The 22,598-nt window shown below is 33.4% G+C and overlaps 1 protein-coding gene across 2 annotated transcripts; it reads left to right on the plus strand.

Annotated features, from left to right (window-relative positions):
• Positions 1-241: 241 nt before the first annotated feature.
• LOC137823576 (E3 ubiquitin-protein ligase BRE1-like 1) lies at positions 242-20,772 on the plus strand. 2 transcript variants are annotated; one of them, XR_011083150.1, is made up of 20 exons: positions 242-768; positions 1,631-1,792; positions 1,911-1,986; positions 4,265-4,492; positions 4,590-4,751; positions 10,185-10,378; positions 10,452-10,535; positions 10,643-10,762; positions 10,878-11,064; positions 11,154-11,314; positions 11,395-11,466; positions 11,788-11,864; positions 13,864-14,058; positions 15,744-15,816; positions 15,946-16,032; positions 18,429-18,566; positions 18,646-18,848; positions 18,942-19,107; positions 20,018-20,328; positions 20,449-20,772. XR_011083150.1 is itself a non-coding variant. In XM_068628765.1 (19 exons), exons 1-19 carry the CDS (start codon positions 652-654, stop codon positions 20,147-20,149), a joined length of 2,634 nt encoding a protein of 877 aa, XP_068484866.1. In that variant the 5' UTR covers positions 242-651; the 3' UTR covers positions 20,150-20,772. The 2 variants fall into 2 exon arrangements, 1 of the variants encoding a protein (XP_068484866.1); XM_068628765.1 differs by having other exon boundaries at positions 20,018-20,772.
• Positions 20,773-22,598: the final 1,826 nt, after the last annotated feature.

Consider the following 22,598-nt stretch of genomic DNA (forward strand, 5'->3'; position numbering starts at 1 on the left):
TTTTTTTTAAATTATACCTACTCAAAAAGTCATTTTAAACTTTAAGATTAGAAATAAATTTATCTCGAATTTATAAAAATAAAAATATTTAAACAATATTTAGTTAATATATTTATCTTCTTTCCGTTTTTTGTCATAATTTCTTTTCGACATCTTTTCATAATTTATTCAGAAACTTACACAGACGCGTCACAAACGGCGTGAATCCTTATATTACGAAAATACCCTCGTAAACTTCCCCATATTACGCTACAACCATTTTGGTTGAAGAAAAAAACAAATCATTCCTCTCCCCCTTTTCATTCCAGAGAAAAGAGCGAAAACAGCTATGCACAGAGCTGTGAGAAGGAGAGAGCACAACACTCACATATTCAAACTCTAGGTTTTGTTCCTCTCGATAGGGCCTCGAAATAGATAGATAGCGCGGAAAAAAATATATTTTTTAATTTCCCTTATGTTTTTCATGTTCACTGGGCGGGGTTTGAATTAGGGTTTTGAGTGATTGATTATTCTCAAATTGAAGTTTGTGATTTTGTTTAGAGGTCAGTGGGGCACCTTGTGGATTATGTTTTTTGTGGCAAATGGATTTGAAATTTTGTGATGTGAGTGAAGTGGGTGGTTTTTTTTAGGGTTTGTGTGTGTCTGGTTTCAATGGGGAGTATGAGTGACTCAGACCGAAAACGACGTCACTTTAGCTCCTTGTCTCCAACACCTGCAGCTGCTACTGCCAAGAAGCTACCCTTCTTGCCCGTTTCTGAAGACAAAAAGGTGCCACTTTTTTCTTTCTTTCGCTCGATGATTTAATTTTGTTTCCTTGATATCTGAAACTTGTGTTTCAAATATCCAATTTGTCATCCGAAACATGTCATTGGTTTTGAGTGGTTATCATTTTTTGCCCCTTTTTTATGAACTCAAATAATGTTTAGCCTACTCGTGCTTTGACTGAAATTACATAACATGCATATGTTTGTACCGAAAGTTCAGGCTTGATTTGAATTTGTCTGAACCTTGATTTAATGTAAAACAATGATTTCTTTTGATTTATTTACCCACCTAGTGAGGCACGCCTTGGTTGCCGTCGCTTTTGATCTGAACTTGGACATTTAAGCAAATGAACTGTGTAATTTCTGCGTTACTCTCATATCAATATCTAGCACTATTTTGTGTAATTTCTGTAATTGATTATATTTTTGTTTTGTTAGTGTGAGTGCAGTAATGGTTATAACTTTATGCAATGCCTTTTTCACTTTTATTTTGTTAAATTGTTTTTTGTTTCATAATATATCGGGCCTTTGAACACCTGCAAATGTATTGCTCTAATAAGTTTCAATATTTTCTATCTTTGGGTTGCTTTGGCTATAATTCATATGTTTTTATGGTTTGATTCTTTGATTGCCATGCAGGAAGAGAATTTTGTTTTACAGGAAAATGGTGATTTAGTTTCATTTCTTCAAAAATTAATGCTTATACAATGATTGTGGATTCCATATCCTTATTGGACATTATTACACTATTTTGCCATATAAGTTCTAGTACATAAAATGCATCTCATTTACTGAATCACCAGAAGAACTGAGCTAATAAACTGTATCACTGTTTATATTTAAACTTGCATTTTCTTATGTTTCAGCTTGATATTGTTGTACTTCAGTATCAAAATCAAAAGCTTATACAAAAATTAGAAACTCAGAAGTTAGAGTATGCAGCTCTTGAGAATAGGTTTACTCAACAGAACGATAGACAAAAGTCATATGATCCCACTTTATCAGTGGTCAAGAAATCTTGGGAGCAGGTAATTGGCTCCCATTTCTTTTAGCTCATAATGTTTCTGTTATATTACGTGATTACTTAATTATTTTTCTATGGTTTGTATGATAATGACTTACTGGGTATATTCCATTCTTTTGTAGATGGTTAATGATTTGGAGTTGTGTTCTGAACAAATGAGAGAGTCACGTGGCAATAGATTTGCATCAATCATGAAAGGTGAGATCATTTGCCCATGTCTATTAATTTTTGTGTCTTGTTGTGAGATTGATTTAACTCTTTGTTTAATTGCATGTAATGACAGTAATATAATTGGTTTTGTTCAACCAACATCTGATCCATAATTTTTCTTCTTGGTGGAAAGAATTGAAAACTTACTCCCAAAGTTTCAGTTTATATAATTTAAGGAAGATTTATTGCAATCTAGTTGTATATTCTATAAATTTTAAATGAACTGTTTAATGAAAGACCAAATCATAATACAGAAAGCATTACTTTCTGTGTGAGGTGTAGATACAAACATTAAATGTATACATCTTTTTTGTGGTTTTTAATTTTGGTCCTTCATAAGTGTGCTGCAACAATAATACTTTCCTTGCCTTATTGATGTAAGTTTATGTCAGAAGGCAAAAGAAGAAGGTAATTTTTTTTGGAGTTTTTCTTTGTTCAAATGGGAAATGTGCATCTCATGTGTTGTAGCATAACAGAGCATATATAAAGAGTAAAACATGAATGGTTTTTGTTATATAACTCGTGATTGTGGAAAGGTCTTTTGTTTTAGCTCTAGATCTATCAAACTGATAGCTGTGTTGCAACAAACTCAACATCTGTCATAACACTAAGGAGTAGCTCTTAGCTACTCAGAGGTGTATTCTTTTTACAATAAAGCCTATACCTCATACACTTTATGCATGCATGCATTACTTTTGAGTTAAACATAGAAATCAACTAGAGTGATCAATTGTAGGCTTACCTTCTCGAAAAACCAACCATGTAAATTATCACTAGGTGTGTCTATGGTTTCTTTCCTTTATGTATCACTTAAATTAGAGCTCTGGATCTAATAAACTGACAGCTGTTGCAACAAACACAACAGCTGTCTTAACACTAACTAGGGAGTAGGGAGCATCTAGTGAGGTTTCAACTTCGGTTGATGCTTATAAAGAATATCTACAATACAAGGAAGCCATGCAACATACACAACCTGTCATTGACATTGCTTAGTCTGGTAATATTGTAGCCTTAACTTCTCAGTCCTCCTCCCTTGGATCTTGGATTCTTCACTTTGGTGCCCTTGATCATATGTTTGGTAACAAGTTCCTTTTCTCATCTATCTTATTTGGATTCTTTACCCTCTATAACCATGAAATGGCTCTCAATTAAAAGTTCATGGCATTGGTCAAACACAACCCTCTTGTGATCTTACCTTTGATTTTGTGCTTTATATTCCTGGTTGTCCTTTTAATTTAATCTCCATTAGCAAACTCGTCATTACCAAAATTACTTTGTTGTTTTTGTCGGTAGTTATTTTCTTGTTCATGATTGGCATATTGGATAGACTATTGGAGCATGATATGGGTCTCAAGGTTATACTATTTGTCACAATCATTTGCTTGTATCTCTACTGCGAGCATCAATGCTTAGGTCATCCTATTATTATCAAAATGTGTTATGGCTCCATCTTTTTCTTACCGTTTGTCTTTTCTATGTGAGTCTTCTCAGTTAGGAAAACAAACTTGTCTTACCTATGATTCTCGACTTAATAAAAACGCTTCGTCCCCTCTTGACTTTATTCATTAAGATATTTGGAGTCCTAGTCGTGTCGGTTCAACTTTCCGTGTTAATTACTTCTTACTTTCATTGATGATTTTTCTCAATGTACTTGGTTATTGTTAATAAAAATTTGTTTTGATATTATTTCTATATTCCGAAGTTTCTCAATGTACACTGCTTTATCTATACAGCTAATTCTTTCCATTTTGTTGACTTTCCTATTAAATGTTTAAAATGACTTGTTATTCATTGCGTATGATGTCCTTCTCACTATATTCTTTCTAGGTTTGGAAATTATTTAGCAAGTGCATTTATGTGTGTATAATTGTTTTCCATTCAACTATTACCAACTTGTAGTGTTGTTGAAATTAGAAAAAAAATTATGTATTCTATAATGCTCTATTGGTTAGATCAATTTACTTGAGTTGGATAAGGATCTTGTTACTATTGTTTTTAAAATTTTAAATATGCTGCATATTTTTTTAATCTGTGGTTGGAACTATTGGCCTGGAATGATATTTGGTATTTCCTACTTCTAGTTTTTATGTTTTTCTGTTAAATCTACAATAATATATCTATTTTTCTTCAAAATTCCCTTGAAGTTTGAATTATTTTCAACCTATCTTGAAACTACTTGATTTTTTCATACTATGTCAGAAACATTATTAGTCTGAACTTTGGCAAAGTGTGTTAGCTAATGAGGATCCTTTGATCTGTTTGCCAGATGGTGGTCCATCAACTGTTCAAGGTGTGTTTCTTAGCCGTCTAATGCAAACTAGTGCAACTGAATGTGCAACTGCATATAGCTATGCAAACCAGATGGAAGAGCATCGAGAAATTATTACTGAAAAAACTAAAAACATTTTAAAGAATATGGCAACAGCTGTTAATAATCTTTGGGTTCTGATGGATGGATTGCATACTGAATTACTGAAAAAGGTTCCTGTAGATGGTAAGATATGTGTGCTTGTTGTATATGATTGTTGAATGTTGATGTTATTCTTTCAGAGCAGTTTTTGTGCCTTTTTGGTTATGCTGCTGGTTTATAGATTTTTGTAGGCAGAAATTGTCCTCTGATCTAGATGTGAAAGTTAAAAACTTGAGATTGGAATTCAGTGAACTTCATTTAAAGCACAAGTCTCTATCAAGTGAATTCCAAATTCAGCGAGATATTGATGCAAAATATAAAGCTGACCTTGAAAGATTAAAAGGTAAATTTGCTTTACTGTGTTCTTATGCATTCTATCCCCACTGTGAACTATTGCGTCTTGAAGTGACTATGAAAATTGTGTTTTGTGCCTGTAAAGTACGGAGAAGCCTATGAGTTTTTTTCTTCTGTTATTTAATTAACAGATAATATAATGCTGATGAGATATTGTTTGAAATAGAAAAAAAAAATAATGAAATGGAGCTTTAAACACTGAATACCATGTCTGACTGCCTCTGTTTTACAATGGAAAATTGTGTTATCTAGATCATGAGTTATGTCAGAAAATTGCACTATCTTAGCTTTTTAGAAAGCCACCTGTGCTGCATCACAACTGGGATCTCGTTTTTTTGGGAACAAGTGTGTTGGAAACTAAGATTGCTGGATCAAGGGATGTGTGCATTTGTCCAGTCCTGCTCTGTTAATTTACGTGTATTGCGGGTTGTGTTCTGCAACCCACTTCTCAAAGATAAACCAACTTATTTTGACCTAATTTGCTTTAATCTCTTCTGCCCTCATATTCCCATGCCTGTTTGCTCTTCTCTGCATCTTGACAGTCCATCCCCCTCATTCCATGATCTGTCCCCATTGTCAACATCTTGGTCCTTGATGAGTTTCTTATTGATTTTTTTTGTACTCTGTTCTGATTTCGGGCCTTTGGTCCATATACCTGTGTTCTGAATGGTGTATCTGAAATCTACTTCTCTGTGTTCTTCATTTTGGCTATCATGCTCTCTGATTTTTTAAGGATCGATACCCCTCTTTGAAACAAACAGACCCCATGTGTATTGAGTAGAGGCTACTACAAAGATTTTTTTTCAAGATAATCCTTTTGGTCTGATGTGATAAAAAACAATATCCAATAGTGGAAAGTTTGTCTATAGGAGACCTTACACAATCAACATTACGATATCTAGATATTTGGATCCTTCCTTTATCTTCATATAAGTAGTCTTTGTCTTGTAGCCGTTTTGATGTTTTTGAGAATGTGGAGGACAATATTCTATTGATCAATGCAAGCAGGTTGCATAAATTGACCAACCCAGTAATACTGAGATAAATAAGTTTTTTTCACAATTGATTTGTATGTCTTTGGATATGAGAATGGCTCACTTTGTTTTGCATTCATTTTTCATTTAGATCCATATGACTATCCACCTGTCTACAATCAATCATTCCTATTTCTTTCAAGATATCTAATCCATATTTCCTTTCCGATATCACACTTCCTTCTTTTGATTGAGCCACTTCAATGCCTAGGAAGTATTTTAGACTCCTTAAATCTTTGGTTTGAAAGTGTTTACATAAATGTTGCTTTAGGTAAGGAATTTTGGGTAGCATCGTTCCATGAAATCACTATATCATCAACAAACACAATTAGATAAACACATTTTAAAGGAGATGTATGACAATAAAAGATTGAATAGTTTGGGTGACTATGTTTGAATACAAAAGTTTGTACAATGACCAAACATTCCAAACCAAGCATGTGGAGATTGCTTGAGACCATAGAGAGGTCGTCTCAATCTACAAACAAATATAGGCTCCTTTTGAGCAACAAATCCAGGACGTTGCTCCATGTAGATTTCCTTCGAATCACCATGAAAGAAAACATTCTTAATTTCCAATTGATGAAGAGGTGCCATAGCAAGGCGATCAACCTCACAATTTGTTGATACTTTAGGGGTTTACACACTCATTTACAGCCAAATGTCTTCTACTAAAGTGGAAAAGGACCCAAGTCCCATTTGTGATTGTGTTCAAGATCCTACATTTCAGCAAACATGGCTTGTCACCATCTAGGATGATCAAGTGTTTCAGTCACATGTTAATAGAAGACAATCAAAATGAATAAAAGTAGGTATGGGATAGCGACGATAACTTAGAAAATTGTAAATAGGATGAGGAATTAAGGTAGAATGAGTACTTAATGGGCCAACTAGAATCTTTATTACTGGGGGTCATAAACAAGAAAAAAGTGTTCAACTACTAGATGGGTTAGACATGTTAGGTAGAGTCAACTTCTTGAAGAGAAGGGAAGAAGGATGTCTTTTCAAAAAAGGTGACACCGCGCATAATACCTTTTTGTATTAGGAGAATAAGAACAATACCTTTATTGGAGGCCAAAATATCTTAGGAAGACATATTTGATGGTTCTTGCTTAGAGTTTGTCCACACTTGGAGATATGTAATGTTCAAAACACACAATAAGACACAGAGTCAACTTCTTAAAGAGAAGGGAAGAAGGATGTCTTTTCAAAAAAGGTGACACTGCGCATAATACCTTTTTGTATTAGGAGAATAAGAACAATACCTTTATTGAAGGCCAAAATATCTTAGGAAGACATATTTGATGGTTCTTGCTTAGAGTTTGTCCACACTTGGAGACATGTAATGTTCAAAACACACAATAAAAGACACATGGAGTAACATGAAATAAAGGTGCATTTGAAATATAAGGGACTAAGGAAATTTTTAACATGAAATAGAGGTTCTTTTAGAAATAGGTTGGGATAAGGAAATTTATTATCAAGGGACAAAGAAGGCATTCTATTGATAAGAAAACAAAGATGTAAAACTAACATCCCCTTAGTGATGACTTGGTAGTATGGTCCATGCATTTTCAACCAAGTGCCTATTTTTTCTCTACTATATTGAGGTGCATGGGGATAAGTAAATTGGTATAAAATTCCATGTGAGCTCGAAAGAGCAAAAATAAAATCTTAAGAAATATATTCTTTGGCAAAAATAAATTCGTAAGAAATAAATTCCTGAAGATTTATACCTTTAAGAGTTTGAATGCACTCAATTCATGCTATAAGACCTTGTCACTAGTGGCTTGAATGAAGAGGAAAAAATAGAACTATTTGTTTGATAATGTGCCTTGGTTGAGAATACCCATTAAGAGGTTGATATTGATGTTAAGAAAATCTTGGAGCTACCAGTTAAATGTGATGATGAATATTCCACTTGATTTGAGAATGTCTATGCTTGAAGATATGACCATTTCTCACTCTGATGGTGGACAACACTCCACTATGACTACTGGCTAATCACAATTTGTTCCACTTCCATTCAAGTACGAATTCCCAATTTGATGGTACATATGTTCTTCAAGGGATATTTAAGGATAAATAGCTTTGAGTATTATTCTACTCATGATGTTCAATGGTTAACAATTGTTGTGGTTCATATGGAAAATGACAACTATTAGATTTTTTTTATCAATGGGTTGAAAACAAATATTCAATGCAATATTTTGGCTCAAACTCCCAACACTCTTTTGTCTTTGGCAAAGTTCTACGGGGAAAAATATAATAACACCAAACCTTACTCCACCTATTCCAAAAAGCTTTTGACATCGTCAAACACAATCTTGAAAACCACTTCCACCATGCCTACTCGAAACCAAAAACCATGTACTCAACCTTTCAAACCTAACAAGTTCTAAACAATCACTATTGTTGAAATTCAATTATGTTGAGACAAGATGATATACACTATTCTAACATGAATATTGTTTAAGATGAAATTGGAAAGACATTTCATTCCTTACAAAATTGAATGTGGATTTTTTCTTTTTGATGAATTTTGGAAATAAATAAAAATTTATGGTATACATTTTATAGAATTAAATGTGATGGTGTTAATAAAATTTAGGTACTATATGTAGAATTGATAGAGTTTTGTTTCATTGAAGTTTCTCAATACTAACCTAGGTCTAACAAGAAACCTGATTTGCCAGTGTGGTTATCAAAGGTGCAAGTTGACCCACCTTTTCAGTTGCAAATTCCTTGTTATAAGTTCTTTTTGGCCTTCTAAGCATCATCATCATGTAGTCATGAAAGGTTGTCAACATGGTTGTCAAACTCGAGAGTCTACGTAGACTCGTGGGAGCTCCGTAGACTCGACTCGTAAACTCTACTTCACATGAAAAAAATATTTGCACCATGTTTTCCCAATAAAAAAAAGCACTCCAAACAAAAAAAATCTACACCTCAATTAAATAAAAAAAACCCAATTTAGTGCAGCCCAATAAAAAACCCCAATTTAGTGCAGCCCAATAAAAAAAAGCCCTAATTCCCTAAATCACACCACAAAACAATGCAACCCTAATTCCAGCACAACCCATCTCTATAATCTTATATGATGAGCGACACCACCATCGACCTGCCACCCGCGACCACTGCAACGGCATGACCGCATGAACCACCACCACCACTGCGCGACCTCCTCTGCACAATTGCCACCATCGCACGACTTGGTTTGCTCGATCGCCACCACTGCCGCACTTGTTCAGAGAAGAAGCACGACCACCGCACTCGAGAGAAGACGCAACAACACCAAAACGAAACGCGAACCCTAAACTCACTGTTTTGGGTTAAAACGAAAATCCAGTTGAACTTACCAACTCTGAGTAGACTCGCAAGTTTAATCAAGTTCACCAAGTTTACTCCAAGTTTGCCGAGTTTAGTCAAAAATTGAGTTTACTTCTGAGTTAACTCGATAAGGGTGTGTGGAAATGTGAACTCTGATGAGTCAACAAGTTGACTTGCAAGTTTGACAACCATGGTTGTCAGTATGTGATGTATGGTATGGTTAATTGCCTAGCCCATGGACCATGTGGTTGAGTTGGATGACAATTGACTTATGCTAAAATGTTGGATAACTTGACATTATGCAATTTACAATTTTATTACAACTTTTGGTATAAAAAAATCATGATTTGTGTTGTGTAAATTGTTTAATTATTTTTTCTTTATATATTTAAGTTCTTTTGTACTTATTGTCATGTAAAGTTATATTTGATATTTGATGTTGCCTCTACACTAATAATATAACGTATTGTGTTGGTATTTTCTCAGCTGTGCAGATCTTGTATAGTATGGTTGTCTACATTTTGCTTGTTCTCATTATTTCTCTAAAACACTTTTGTTTAAATTTGTTGCTCTTAGAAAGTGGATGTAAGTCTAACTAAACCCTAAAAGATTACCTTGCAAACTGAAGTTTGCACCCATATATATATATATTATAATTTGACCCAATATCTTGTTGATGGAAAATCTTTGACACACCACAGGGTATGGTCCAACAAACCTTGTTAGTTTGCTTTGCTAGTCTTTGGGATTTATGTGTAACTCAAACTTATAAAAATGACTTTCAAGATAAGGTTTGCACCCACATATATAATATTATGTTGTCATATGTCTAGTCGATGATGTGAGATTTCCAATAGTTGCAATTGATGGATATGTATTTAATAATTTTTTTGTGTTGAACAAGACTTGAACTTTTAACATTTATATTCTCTTGTTTTGTCTGGAAAAGGTTGAGGAAAAGAGAAAACAAATATGCTCCTACTAGTCACCTATTCTATGCTTTGAAGGTTGGAATGCGATATGCAATTTATTTCTTTTACTGTTATTGATTTTCTCAGGGGAACTGGCTAGCGCTGTTGCAGAGTTAGAAGAAAGCAATCACAAACTTGCAGCTCTTAAGGCTGAGAGAGATGCTGCAAAAGGGGCAGTTCTCCCTGTCTTAAATGTTGGCAGTACGCATATTCCTAGTGATAAGATCAGAGACAAGCAAAAGGACTTGCAAGATATGGAATCTACTTTGAAGGATCTACTGGTATTGTTCTTGGATTCTTTGATTTAGTTTCAGATTTTGTAGGATATTGTACCTTAATTGTTGAGTTTCTCAGGACCAAGGTTCTACTCGATTAATGGAACTGAAAAGTCTTCATGAGGAAAGAATAAGAATATTACAGCAGTTGTGTGATCTACAGGTTTGTTTCCCTTAGTGCTCTAGTATTTGTATTGTAAAAAATGCATGTATTGGCATTTTCTTTTTCATTTTATTGCTGTAATTTTTGATGTTGAATGATTGGATCAGAACACTTTGAAGAATTTCAAGTGTATTACTTCATCCCATGCTTACCAATTGGCTAGAGATCAGATAGAAAAGTCAAAATCAGATGTTCTGGAGTATCAGGCCTTATATGAGAAACTACAGGTTGTAACTGGTCGGTAGTTTCAGTTATGCATTTTGATTGTTGCCCTTTTTGCTAGAATAAAATACTGATTATGAGCTCCCGTTCCAAACCAAATTTTTTGTTATCTCTTTATAGGTTGAAAAGGATAATCTTACATGGAGGGAGCGAGAGTGGTACATTAAAAATGATTTAGCAGATATTTTTCAAAGATCTGTGGCTGTTTCAGATTTTAGAGTGGCTGATCTACACTCTGAGATACAGAAAAAGATAGAGGAAGGAAATATGATTGAAAATAAGCTGAAAGAAGAAGCAAGAGAGCCAGGTTTGGATCCACCTTCCCTTTGTTGTTGAAGGCAGGTATTTTGTTACTGTTTGGTTTTATAATTTGTGCTTCCTTTGCTTTGGCTTCAGGAAGGAAACAAATTATTGCTGAATTTAAATCTCTGGTTTCTTCGTTTCCTGAAGAAATGGGGTCTATGCAAAGCCAACTAAGAAAATATAAAGAATCAGCTTCAGACATCCATTCTTTGCGTGCAGATATGCAGTCTGTTTCTAATATTCTTGACAGGAAGGTTAGTATATTTGCTTACGTGAACTCCACATTTTGGTAGCATAAATTCACAGGTCCTGAAAGTTTGTTTTTAAATAACAGGTAAAAGAATGTGATGCATTTTCTGTTAGGTCTGCCAGTCAACTTGCTGAGATAAAGAGGCTGCTTGGTGTGGTATGTTGTATTTGACCAAGAAACTTAAGCTGTGCTGCATTAGTGTGGTTATTTGAGCTTGTCTCTATATGTTGTATCAAAAACTTTATTTGGTATTGTCTATAGTATTGCAATTTCATTTACTGGGATAGTATATAGGGATTATTAATTTAATTATTTTGCAAGATGTATTTCAATGGTCACTTCTGACTTCAGAAGAACACAATTAATGAAATTAATGTTGCATGCCAAGTCTTATACATGTTAATCAGGCAGATAGAGTTGATTTTGTAATCCTCCATGTCCTTTCATGTTAGAAACTTTGCTTTGCTTTTGATGCAGTTTCAAGATTTGAGAGAAAGTGAACTGGACTTGAAGTTGACGTTAGAAATGTTTAGACGTGAGTCCATTGATTCAAGGTTCGAGTTTCAATCATGATCGTGAATTCATTTTATGTTCTGAATTGTTCTGGTTTACATATTTATTTTTTTTCTGAATAGGTTTTTACATTTGAAAGAACTTTCTGGACAAATGTTTATGAACAAATGAATTGTGGAAGCAAGTTACAATTTCTTTTTATTGGACATTAGAAAAAATGTTAGCAGCATTGTTTTTATCAGTGTAATTAGCAGTGCGGACTTGATGACCATGAAACTGCTATAGTAGTGGGATGACCTTTATTCTGAAATTTAGGAACAAAACAATTGTGGAAACAAAGTTAAAATTTCTTTTTATTGGACATTAGAAGAAAATTAGCAGCATAGTTTTTATCACTCCTGAATAGCACAAGTGGACTTGATGACCATGAAACTGCTATAGTGAAATGACCATCATTCTGAAATTTTAAATACATATATTAAAAGTAATTGTAGAGAGAATTTAGTCGACCAAATATTGAGAGAATATGAATGTTCTATCTATTGATTTGAGCTGACACGAGATGTATTTTACAAGGAGAGAGTGAATTATTGATCCTTGTTACAGTTGTTGCACCCAACAAATGAATTGTAATTGTCACTATGTACTACTGCTGTCAGTGCCACCTTAGGGTGATGACACCCCTTTACATTCTAAGTAGTAAAACCAATTTGTATACACTAATGTCACCCTTTCAAGCTCAGGGAGTCAGAAAATCCTGATTTCTGCAAATGATTTTGGAACCGATGGACAGGGGGTCTATCAGGAGGGTACCAGTTTCTGAAATAAATGGTAGATATTGTATGATGGTATCCTCGTGTGTCTCAAGCAGAACAATGGAACATATTATATATATAATGTAACTTGCATTACATAGAGATGGGCATAGGCCCATATAATATATCTAACAAGAACTATCTCAGAAATGCCTGTTGCTTTAAGCATAGATAGTGTTCCGTTACATTTCCAAAGACAGTTTCCATCTCTTCCATGAAGATAGAAATTTGTTCATAACTACATAGTTAGCCAAATCTATTTTCAAATCCTTACAACATCCGTGTGATTTCTTACAAAATACATCGCCCAGCTGAACTCCAAAGGGTGTGTGAGGTATCCACCTTCAACATAATTTTGTACAAGCTTTAGAGCAATGAAAACAAAACCACCAATTAATCTCTTCAACTTCATGGTCTGGAAGATTATAGAGATAAAGAAAGTCATTGACAGGACAGTGACAAGTTGGTTAGGAATGGACGGAGGTTAGAGATGACTGGAAACTATTGAGCACAGTGGCTGTAGAGATGTTGATGGCTAAAAACTCAGTGCTACGATCAATTGCAATGTGTAGGAGTTGAGTCCCACATTAGAAATGTGGGATTCAAGCATGGGATATAAAAGGCTTTGGGCTCTCCAGCTATGATGGCTAGCTTTTGTGTGCGCAGTCCTCTCAAGGTTGTTTTCCATTAGTTTCACCATGTCTCTTAGAAGGGGTTGTAATTTTGACATCGTAATGTTAGCTCAAAATTATCAAAGGATTCATATTGTTACAGCCTAATTTTCATTTTTGATTTGGGGAAATAGTCAACAAGCTTGTATTTCCTCAAGTCAGTTCATAACCTGGGAACTTCCGGCCAATACTTTTTACCAAGCCACATAATGAGAGCATAGTTAACCATGTCTGCATGAAGTTGGACACAGTTGTGATTCAAGCTTCAACTTTAGTGAGATTGTCAAGTGTTAATGATATTGTAGTCTCTATTTTATTTGTTATATATACTTACATCTTGTATTGTTATGTAATATCATTTGTTGTATATAATAATCTTGCACCCAATTGATGCATGGTTTTCAAAACTATGATTTCTTCATAATCTTAGAAAAATAAAGGAAAAACTTTTACTATGGTTGGCATTTTGGTTGAACTAATAACATTTTTCCATGATAAGTTCCCCAGCACTTGCAACAAAATTGTGGAATACTAACGGAGATCTGTGTGTGCAGGGATGTCATGGATGCACGCGAAGCAGAATATAGAGCCTGGGCACATGTTCAAAGTTTGAAATCATCACTTGATGAGCACAACTTGGAACTTCGAGTTAAGAAAGCCAATGAAGCAGAGGCCAGATCACAACAAAAGCTGGCTGCTGGTGAAGCTGAGATTGCGGACATGAGACAGAAATTAGAAGATTCTAAAAGGTTGGTCTATGCTTCTCACGTGTGCTTACTGTAAGATGTATTATCTATTCTATTTTGCCATACTAGATACAAGAGAAAACATAACAGAGATAAAATGAACTATGAAATTATGATAAGAGTGACAGTACAAAGAGTGATATAGGAAAGCTATATGACTCAATGCTGAGTCAACAACTAGCACACTATCTATGAAACTCTAATAGAGAAATGCAAGTGAAATTGCAAAATATAAACGTAGACATTATCTTATCTCAATATTGCAATTTGCATCTGGTTGCTTTACGAAGGTTTCATGAATGGTGAGGTGTTCTTTTGGTCTTATTTCTTTTTGGTTGCTTGTTTTTTTTTTTGTAAAGAATGAAGGTGATATTATCTATCTAAAGTTAGAATTTGTGTAGCAGCAGTTTATTTTTTCTAACTCTTTTATGTTCTGCTATTATTTCTGTTGGATATCCAACATTAATTGGAGATATGCCCAAACTTTAGTATATATGTGAGTGCAAACATCACTTTACCAAGCCAGTTTTGTGAGGTTGAATTAGACTTAAGGTTCAGTCCTTAGCATGAGGAAGTGTGTTAGAGATCCCATATTGAGTAGAGATATGACCAAATTATAGTATATCAATGGGTGCAAACTTCACCTTGTCAAGTTGGTTTTGTAGGGTTGAATTAAACTTAAAGATAATATTAGAGCTTATCCTTGCAATGCTTGTTGGACTTATCATACCACGTGCTATCAAGCCCTCTGTTTCCAAGTTTGAGATGTCCAATCCTCGTCATGAGGGGGGTGTGTTGAAGATCTTATATTGACTAGAGATATGACCAAATTATAGTATATAAGTGAGTGCAAATTTGATCAAACTGGTTTTGTAAGGTTGACCTAGGTTTATTTAAAGTCCATTTTCTAAAATTTTCAAATAGAAATAAGAGTACAAGTATTAAGTACGCAGATTAAGCTGTCCTGATTCTCTTTTTTTTTTTTAAATTACTTGAGGAAATGGGGAATAACAGAAAATTTTTATTATTTTTTACTCAGATTTTCCTATTATTTTGGTTTTTGGATAAACAAGAACTTGTTTTTCCTTAATCCTTTTCTATAAGAGCTTCTCTGTTCATTTCTGAGTTTCCATTTATTGAAGTGAAATTGCTTCCTCATTATATTCTATACATATTTCTATCATATTTGCTCTTTGTTAATTCTCCTGATGTTCTAATACTAGAAAAATATTGTTTCTTACATGTTGGTGTTTGTATCCTTTGAATCTGAACTTCTACTTTTTATTTTCTCAGTTATGTGATGAATTTGCTTATGTTTTTACTATAGAGTGGAAGTTTGTCCATATTTATGTGATGTTGGTGTTTGTATCCTTTGAATTTGAACTTGTACTTTTTATTTTCTCAGTTATGTGATGAATTTGCTTATGCTTTTTCTATAGAGTGGAAGTTTATCCATATTTATGTGATGTTGGTGTTTGTATCCTTTGAATTTGAACTTGTACTTTTTATTTTCTCAGTTATGTGATTACTTTGCTTATGCTTTTTCTATAGAGTGGAAGTTTATCTATATTTATGTGAAAACAGCTGAAGGTTTTTGTCTTTCATCTGTGTGTAACTGTATTCTCTTAACTCTGCTGTATTAATTAATTGATGGTTAACTCTATTTGTCCATATTGTTCCTATTTCAGGAAAATGTGTGATCTGTCGGATGTCTTGAAATCTAAGAACAAACAAAATGAGAACTACTTATCTGAAATAGAGGTATCTTATCTTAATGGGCTGGAGTTCTTTGATGCATAATGCCATATTTTACTGTGTATTATCGTCTTTAATTGTTTCTAATTCTGAAAATGTTTTTGATCTGTTGCTGTTGTCATGATTATCCTGCAGAGTATTGGACAAGCATATGATGACATGCAAACTCAAAACCAACATCTGCTGCAGCAAATTACTGAAAGAGATGATTACAATATTAAGGTAGTCTGTCTTGAAATCGGTTGCATTTTCATAGTTTACTTTTAAAGTGATAATTTTTTTCTAATGTCTTTGTGATCTGCATATTAAGAAGTTCCTCTGTATTTTACAAAAACATACATTTTATTTTTATTATACATTTTATTTTTATAATACATTTTTAAGACTTTTCGTTTTAAACTGTCAAGTACATCCATTTTATTTTTATTATAGATATGACATGACCCTTTGTTCTGTCTGAATGGAGTGCTTTCTAATCTTATACTATATTTAGAGAATTTTTCTTATTTCCTATACAATAATGAGTTTGGTGAATATTTTAGTATTGAAAAGTTATGGAAATTGTATATATCTTCAGTTAAATGACTTAAAATGCATGTGGTATCTTCAGTTCAAACCTAGAGAAGTTTTATGTTGTCAGAAAAGACATGCAAGGAATAACATGTATATTGAGTGTGTCCACCATTGCAGATTTAATTGACACATTAGGATTTTTTTTGTCATTAGAGTCAGAATATGAAGGATTTGTCTAATTGATTAGGCTTTCCATTAAAGGAACCTTATTACTAGTTAAAATTTGATCACGAGTATGATCGAAATAAGGATTCTTACTAGTATGCTCGCTTGGTGGTTTTCAATTTTTGTTTTTTAATTATAGAAGATTTAATAATTATATAATATGCCTTTTTCATTTTTGTTATTGAAAATTGAAATTAGGGAGCAATTAAAAATGTGTGGATCAAATACAAGTGATGGTAATACAAGTCCATCCTCTTCTTAACAATTTATGCTTTGTAATATTTGGATGAATTTATGTATTTAGTATTGTGGACTTATTTTACTTAACTATGTCATTAAAATTTTGAAATTAGTATGTTACTTGTATAAATTATTTTCTTTTTCATATGAAGTAAACTTATGAGTCAAGTTTACCTAGCTCCTATGAGTTCATGTAAACGGTCCAGTTTGATAACCTTAGTAGTGAGAAATAATACTATATTGATAATTGGAGAGTAAAACAGAGTGGGATCAAACATGCTTATTATCAATTTAAACAGAGTGGGAGAAACAAAGTGTTTAATATTTCAATTAGCTTGCTTGAGTTAGTTGCATTTAGTGGTGGAACACACATGCAATATCACAAAAAGCGGTACAAGAGGAGGAAATGATAGGTTCAATCTTTGAGAACCTGCTGCTATAGACTTTTGAAAAGATAACTAGTAAACAATTTTCTGTACCTAACACATGACATCCTGAGAGTAGATAACACTAGTTTTTCTAACACTATTGTTGAAATATGTTACAAAAGCTTTTAAATCAAAGGGTTTTGTATATGTTGAAGAGCTTGCATCAATTAGAAATAAGGTCAAATTATAATATATAGTTGGGTGCTTATTGACCTGATTTTGTGAGGTTGAGTTAGATATAAATTCTTTTTTTAGATGGTATTAGAGCCAATGGCAATCTAGATCGTAAACTCACGATCCTGCGATCTTTGGGAAGAAACCGTGCTGGATCGCTGCCTGAGCGGATCAAAGCGATCCTGCAAGTCAGTAGTCGGATCAGAGGATCGCTGAGTATCTCTGATATGTGACTCTGCCCATTTTTTTAAAAAAAAACTTAACTTAAAGAAGAGGCCCAAAAGTTTATCACCAAAACACTTATCAAAACCCTAAAAAATCGTAATATTGCGAAACTCAGTACTGAAAAGCTTGCCACCGTTATGCCTCCACCGTTAGTGATTCTGCTGTTTGCGATTCCGCCATCATCTTGCCTCCCGCCCTCGCAACTTCCCACAAGCTTCCTTCTATTAATTCATTTGGTGCTGTTTGCGGTGAAGAGGTTTTATATTTGCTTCTGCTGCACTGCTTATTTTTCATCAATTCATTGTTTATTTTTTTATTGCATTGGGTGAATTGACAAAAAGTCACTATGAATGATTTTCTTGGATAGTTACAATCCTCGAGTTATGAGTTTTCATTCCCTTTCTGATCCTCTTCCATGTTATGAGTTTCACAACATTGATTAGAGCCATTCATAGCATATACTAGTCAAGTTTGTTGGGCTGTGCCATCTGCTATCAAGTTCCCTGTAGTTCCATGCTTGAGATGTTTTGTCCTCGGTGTGAGGTGTGTTAAAGAGTCCACATCAGCTGGAAATAAGGTCAAATTATAATATATATAACTGGGAGCAAACCTCACCTTACTAAGCTGGTTTTGTAAGGTTGCATTAGACTTAAATTCCACTTTCTTGAGAATATCTGACACAACTTTGATTTTGTTTCCCAAAATTTCTACTTTGCATTCAGCATTTTCTAATATTCTTGAAGACCAGGTATATGTTTATATAATAATGTTTGTCAGTTGGATATTTTTTTTTATTGTATCTCATTGGTGCAGCTTGTTTTGGAGGGTGTACGGGCAAGGCAGAAGCAGGATTCTTTGCTCATGGAGAAGCGGGTAATTGAACAAGATATCCAGCAAACAAACACATCCCTGAATTTATATGATATGAAAGCTGCAAGAATTGAAGACCAGGTAGCTGGGTCTTGATTTAATCTTAAATTGCACTTCAGATATGACTTTGGAATTTTACTTATCCTTACTTGGTATGCAGTTGAAGTTTTGTTCAGATCAGCTTCAAAGAATGTCAGACGATAAGTTTCAATGTTCTGTCACTTCAGAAAATACACAAAGAAGGCTGTCTGATATTAGAAAACAAACTCAACAGATTAGGGATACAGTGGTCGAAATGCAATCAAAAATTGGTAGTAATAGGGTGACGAGAATGGAGTTACAAGTTGAACTTGAGAAAGAAAGGTATTTAATCCATAATATATATATATATATATAATTTTTGTCAAATGTTTTTGGCACACATCTGTTGTAACCTTGTGTCTTTTCGTTACTAAGGTTTGCCAAAAAAAGAATAGAGGAGGATCTGGAGATTTCTAGGAGAAAGTTTTCACGCCTTAAAGAACAAAATGAGGGCTCTTCAATAACTGAAAAGCTTCATCAGGAACTTGAAGAGTACAGGGAAATTATCAAGTGCAGTATCTGTCATGATAGGGCAAAAGAGGTATTTTTTAAGGAGATATATTTGTACAACATTCTGGGTCTGTCTGTCTGTCTGTCTCTTTGCTCATTTATTACATATTATAATAATGGAGAGAGATAAACGCAAATATGTTTTATAAGTTGTTGTATTGTATGTGCATCGGTCTGAAACTCCTTGTAAGCACCTTGTGATTATGGTCAAGCTGAGTCTGGTGTTCTGGGTGGGGGGTGTTATAGCTACATCTAATGTGACCAAGGTTTTAGAAACAGTGATTTTAAGATTATATAAAACTGATTTTAATTTATGGATTTTCTGAAAAGCATAGGTTGTATTTTGTTGTTCCATTAATAAAATTGTTTTAAATTTAAGTTATTTCATAAATTGTTTCATGTGATAACAGATGATTGATGAATTTTGAGGTGTTAGCCTGGTTGAGATGTCAAAATTCAGAGTGATCCTTGGCATGAAACTTTTTTTAAAAAAAGTTATGATTTCAGCATTTTCTAAAGCTACTCAAAATAACCAGAAGTCTGATATTCTTTTTTAGTTTCTACATTTCTAATTTTTAAACATGATAACAATTTTAGAGGTTATTTTTTCTGAAATATAAATATTCTTCAATTTAAAATGCTGAAATTGTTATCCACCAAAGGTGTGTGGCTGTGCTCGGGGGGCTAGCTAGGGGGGAGTTTCAATTTTTTTAATAAATAAATATATTTAATTTTTGTTTGACGGAAAAAGAAAATTAAGCTGTATTGGTTATATGTAAGCTAAAAAAAATAGCTTATGGGTGAATCTTGGTACATATTTATTTATCGTTTTCTTCTTCGACTAATGAGTGTATTGGTTGTTAGTCTGTTTACAAATTAAGTTTTAAAGAAAACATGACTTTTTGGGGTGAAAAGCTTATGTATCCCTTTCTTTCTGTCAGGTGGTAATTACAAAATGCTACCACTTGTTCTGCTACTCATGTATCCAGAAAGTTGCTGGGAGTAGGCATCGCAAGTGCCCACAGTGTGCTACAAGCTTTGGCGCTAATGATGTGAAGTCTGTTTATTTGTAACTAGAAACTTGGTTCTGTTCCGCATCTTGAAAAGAGGCCGGTGTTGTTTTGAAAAAGATCTGGTGTATGGTACCTAGGTGCTTCAATTGTATACTTATTCCAACTGTTGAGATAAGGAACATTGGCAGCGATCAATGAGTGCCTGTCTGCATTTGGACCAAAAATGATTATTTCTGCTGGTACTTGATCTTACTAGTACCGCCTCTGCGCATTTTTTTGAATATGGGATTGTGTTTAGTTTAACATTTTTAATAGATAGAACTGGGAGCCATAGGAAACGTGATATTTGTTCTTTGCAGATTTATCATAATACATCTTCCAATGCCATTTGGAGAAGTCATGAAGGTTGGTATTTAGACCGTGCAATTAATTATTCAAATCATTCCAAATCTGAATTTCCTTGCAAGTTGACTCCAACGGTGGCAGCGACATGTCTTATCTTACCTCTGGTTCTTTTAGTAGAAATTTTGGTTTCCGGGATCTGTATATATATATGTTAGATTTTATAATTGGTCGTTCAATTTTGTTTATAACAGCCTGTAATTTGTGTAATCGTGGATATGCCAAAATATAATTGTAATTGATCTTGTCGAAAGTTATGAAAGCTCGATTTATTCCATGTACTTTTTGATGTTGCCAAAATATTTTTAAACCGTTGCCTCGTCTTCAAACATCCATTATGTTGGACAAACGCATTCAGTTGAAACACCCTCCATGATGTGGTTGTATTTTAATCGATATGAACTTGTTTTCATTGAAACCTGGCTATCTTAAACTGCATTGACTTTATCACAGGATATGATCACGTAAGAAGTACATCAGTTTTCGAAGCCTTACCTCAGTATGTAGTTGTAATTTAGCTCATAACCTGCTTTAAACTAGAATCTGTTCACCAGTTGTCTTTTTGTTTTCATGATTCGGATACAAAGTTTGCTTTAGGTGCAGGTGTGTGCTACATTTTAAGTAGGGTTGATATTCTTTATGTTAAAGATATACTTTGTGGAATTGGTAGCAATATTAGTACTCCGGTACATCTTAAGACATTCTTGGTAGGACAACACTTAAGTGTTTCGAAAATCTAGTTTCTAAATCCGTTTGGTTGGTCGTAAATAATGTTTGAAACGTTTATATTCTTGGATATTTCAGTTTTTAGCATTCAGTTTTAACAGAGCTTCCAAGCTCCAGTTCTTTGTTTCACATTAAATGATTTGACAAAGTAATGTAATTTGAGGGGTCTTTTCTAAAGACAATTTGCATACACCATCACAGGTGTTGTAGATGTTCTCCAACTAAATTTGGAGTATTTTGTTAATTTAATTTTTACTAGACATGTTACATATTATTTTGGCTATATATTCTAATTTGTTCTACAATTAGACTTTTGTTTCCTGCACCCCTGTAATTTTTGAAATGACTATTTATTTTAATGGTGTCACATTCGCCTTTCTTACTCGCGAGCAATTTTTTTTACTCAACTAGAAGTTTTTACTTCATTGCTACTTGGATTCTGACAAGAATTGAGATTAGTACTCTGCAGGTATTTATAAAAAAGGTAATCCGCTACATGAGTTTTTTATTCTGGATAAGTAAGATTAGTGCTCTGGATTACTTATTCCAGAAACATTCCAAATCAAAATTTTCGTAACATATTTATCTTACACTATTTCAGAACACTCAGAACATTTTACAAGTGTTTCATAACACCTCATTCAGAACATTTTACTTTATAAGTGTTTCACAAATTGTTTAATCCAAAATATAAAATGTGTGTACTTTTGGAAATTGTATTTTGAACATTTTATTTGATTTTTGAACACCTAGGAAAATTAGGCATTCAAAAAATAAAACATATTATATATTCTAAAATACTTAACTCAGAATACACATCTCACAGTTTAGAGATAAAGTATTTTAGAAATCAAATATTTTATTTTCAAGATTTCGTTTTCTAGAAGCTTTTATAATAGTTTTTTACAATTTAAACTTTATTTTAACAAATTTACTACGGATGAAGACTCTTACTCGAGAATATCAAATGAAATTATGTTTTCAAGTAGTATAGATGATATTGACATAGTCCATGTTCTACTTCTTATGCAATATAAATGAATTTATAAATGAGATTGCAGTGATACATTTGAGAATGAGATAAATGTAACTATTATATAATTATTTTTATATGGTAAAGTTATCAACATAGTAATCTTGTATTATGTTTTTTAACGTTTTCATGAGTTAAACTAGGTCTTCCACACTTTCTGTTTTAGAGACAGTTGATTGCACACTATCAGAAAGAATTATTTCCTCTTAAGTATGACTATATATAAATACACTAAAATAAATATATAAATATAATTAAATAAGAAGTAAAAATTATGTTCTAGAATATGCATTTTGGAATAATTTCAGAAGACATTTTGAAATCGCTCGATCCAAAACATGTTTTCTG

The sequence above is a fragment of the Phaseolus vulgaris genome, chromosome 8, assembly GCF_000499845.2.
Source record: "Phaseolus vulgaris cultivar G19833 chromosome 8, P. vulgaris v2.0, whole genome shotgun sequence".
NCBI classification, from domain to species: domain Eukaryota; kingdom Viridiplantae; phylum Streptophyta; class Magnoliopsida; order Fabales; family Fabaceae; genus Phaseolus; species Phaseolus vulgaris.

Coding starts and splice junctions, on each gene's coding strand:
- LOC137823576 (XM_068628765.1), top strand. CDS start 652: ATGGGGAGTATGAGTGACTCAGACCGAAAACGACGTCACTTTAGCTCC. Junction 11,315..11,394: donor CTAATATTCTTGACAGGAAG/GTTAGTATATTT, acceptor TTTAAATAACAG/GTAAAAGAATGTGATGCATT. Junction 18,849..18,941: donor GTTGAACTTGAGAAAGAAAG/GTATTTAATCCA, acceptor TTCGTTACTAAG/GTTTGCCAAAAAAAGAATAG.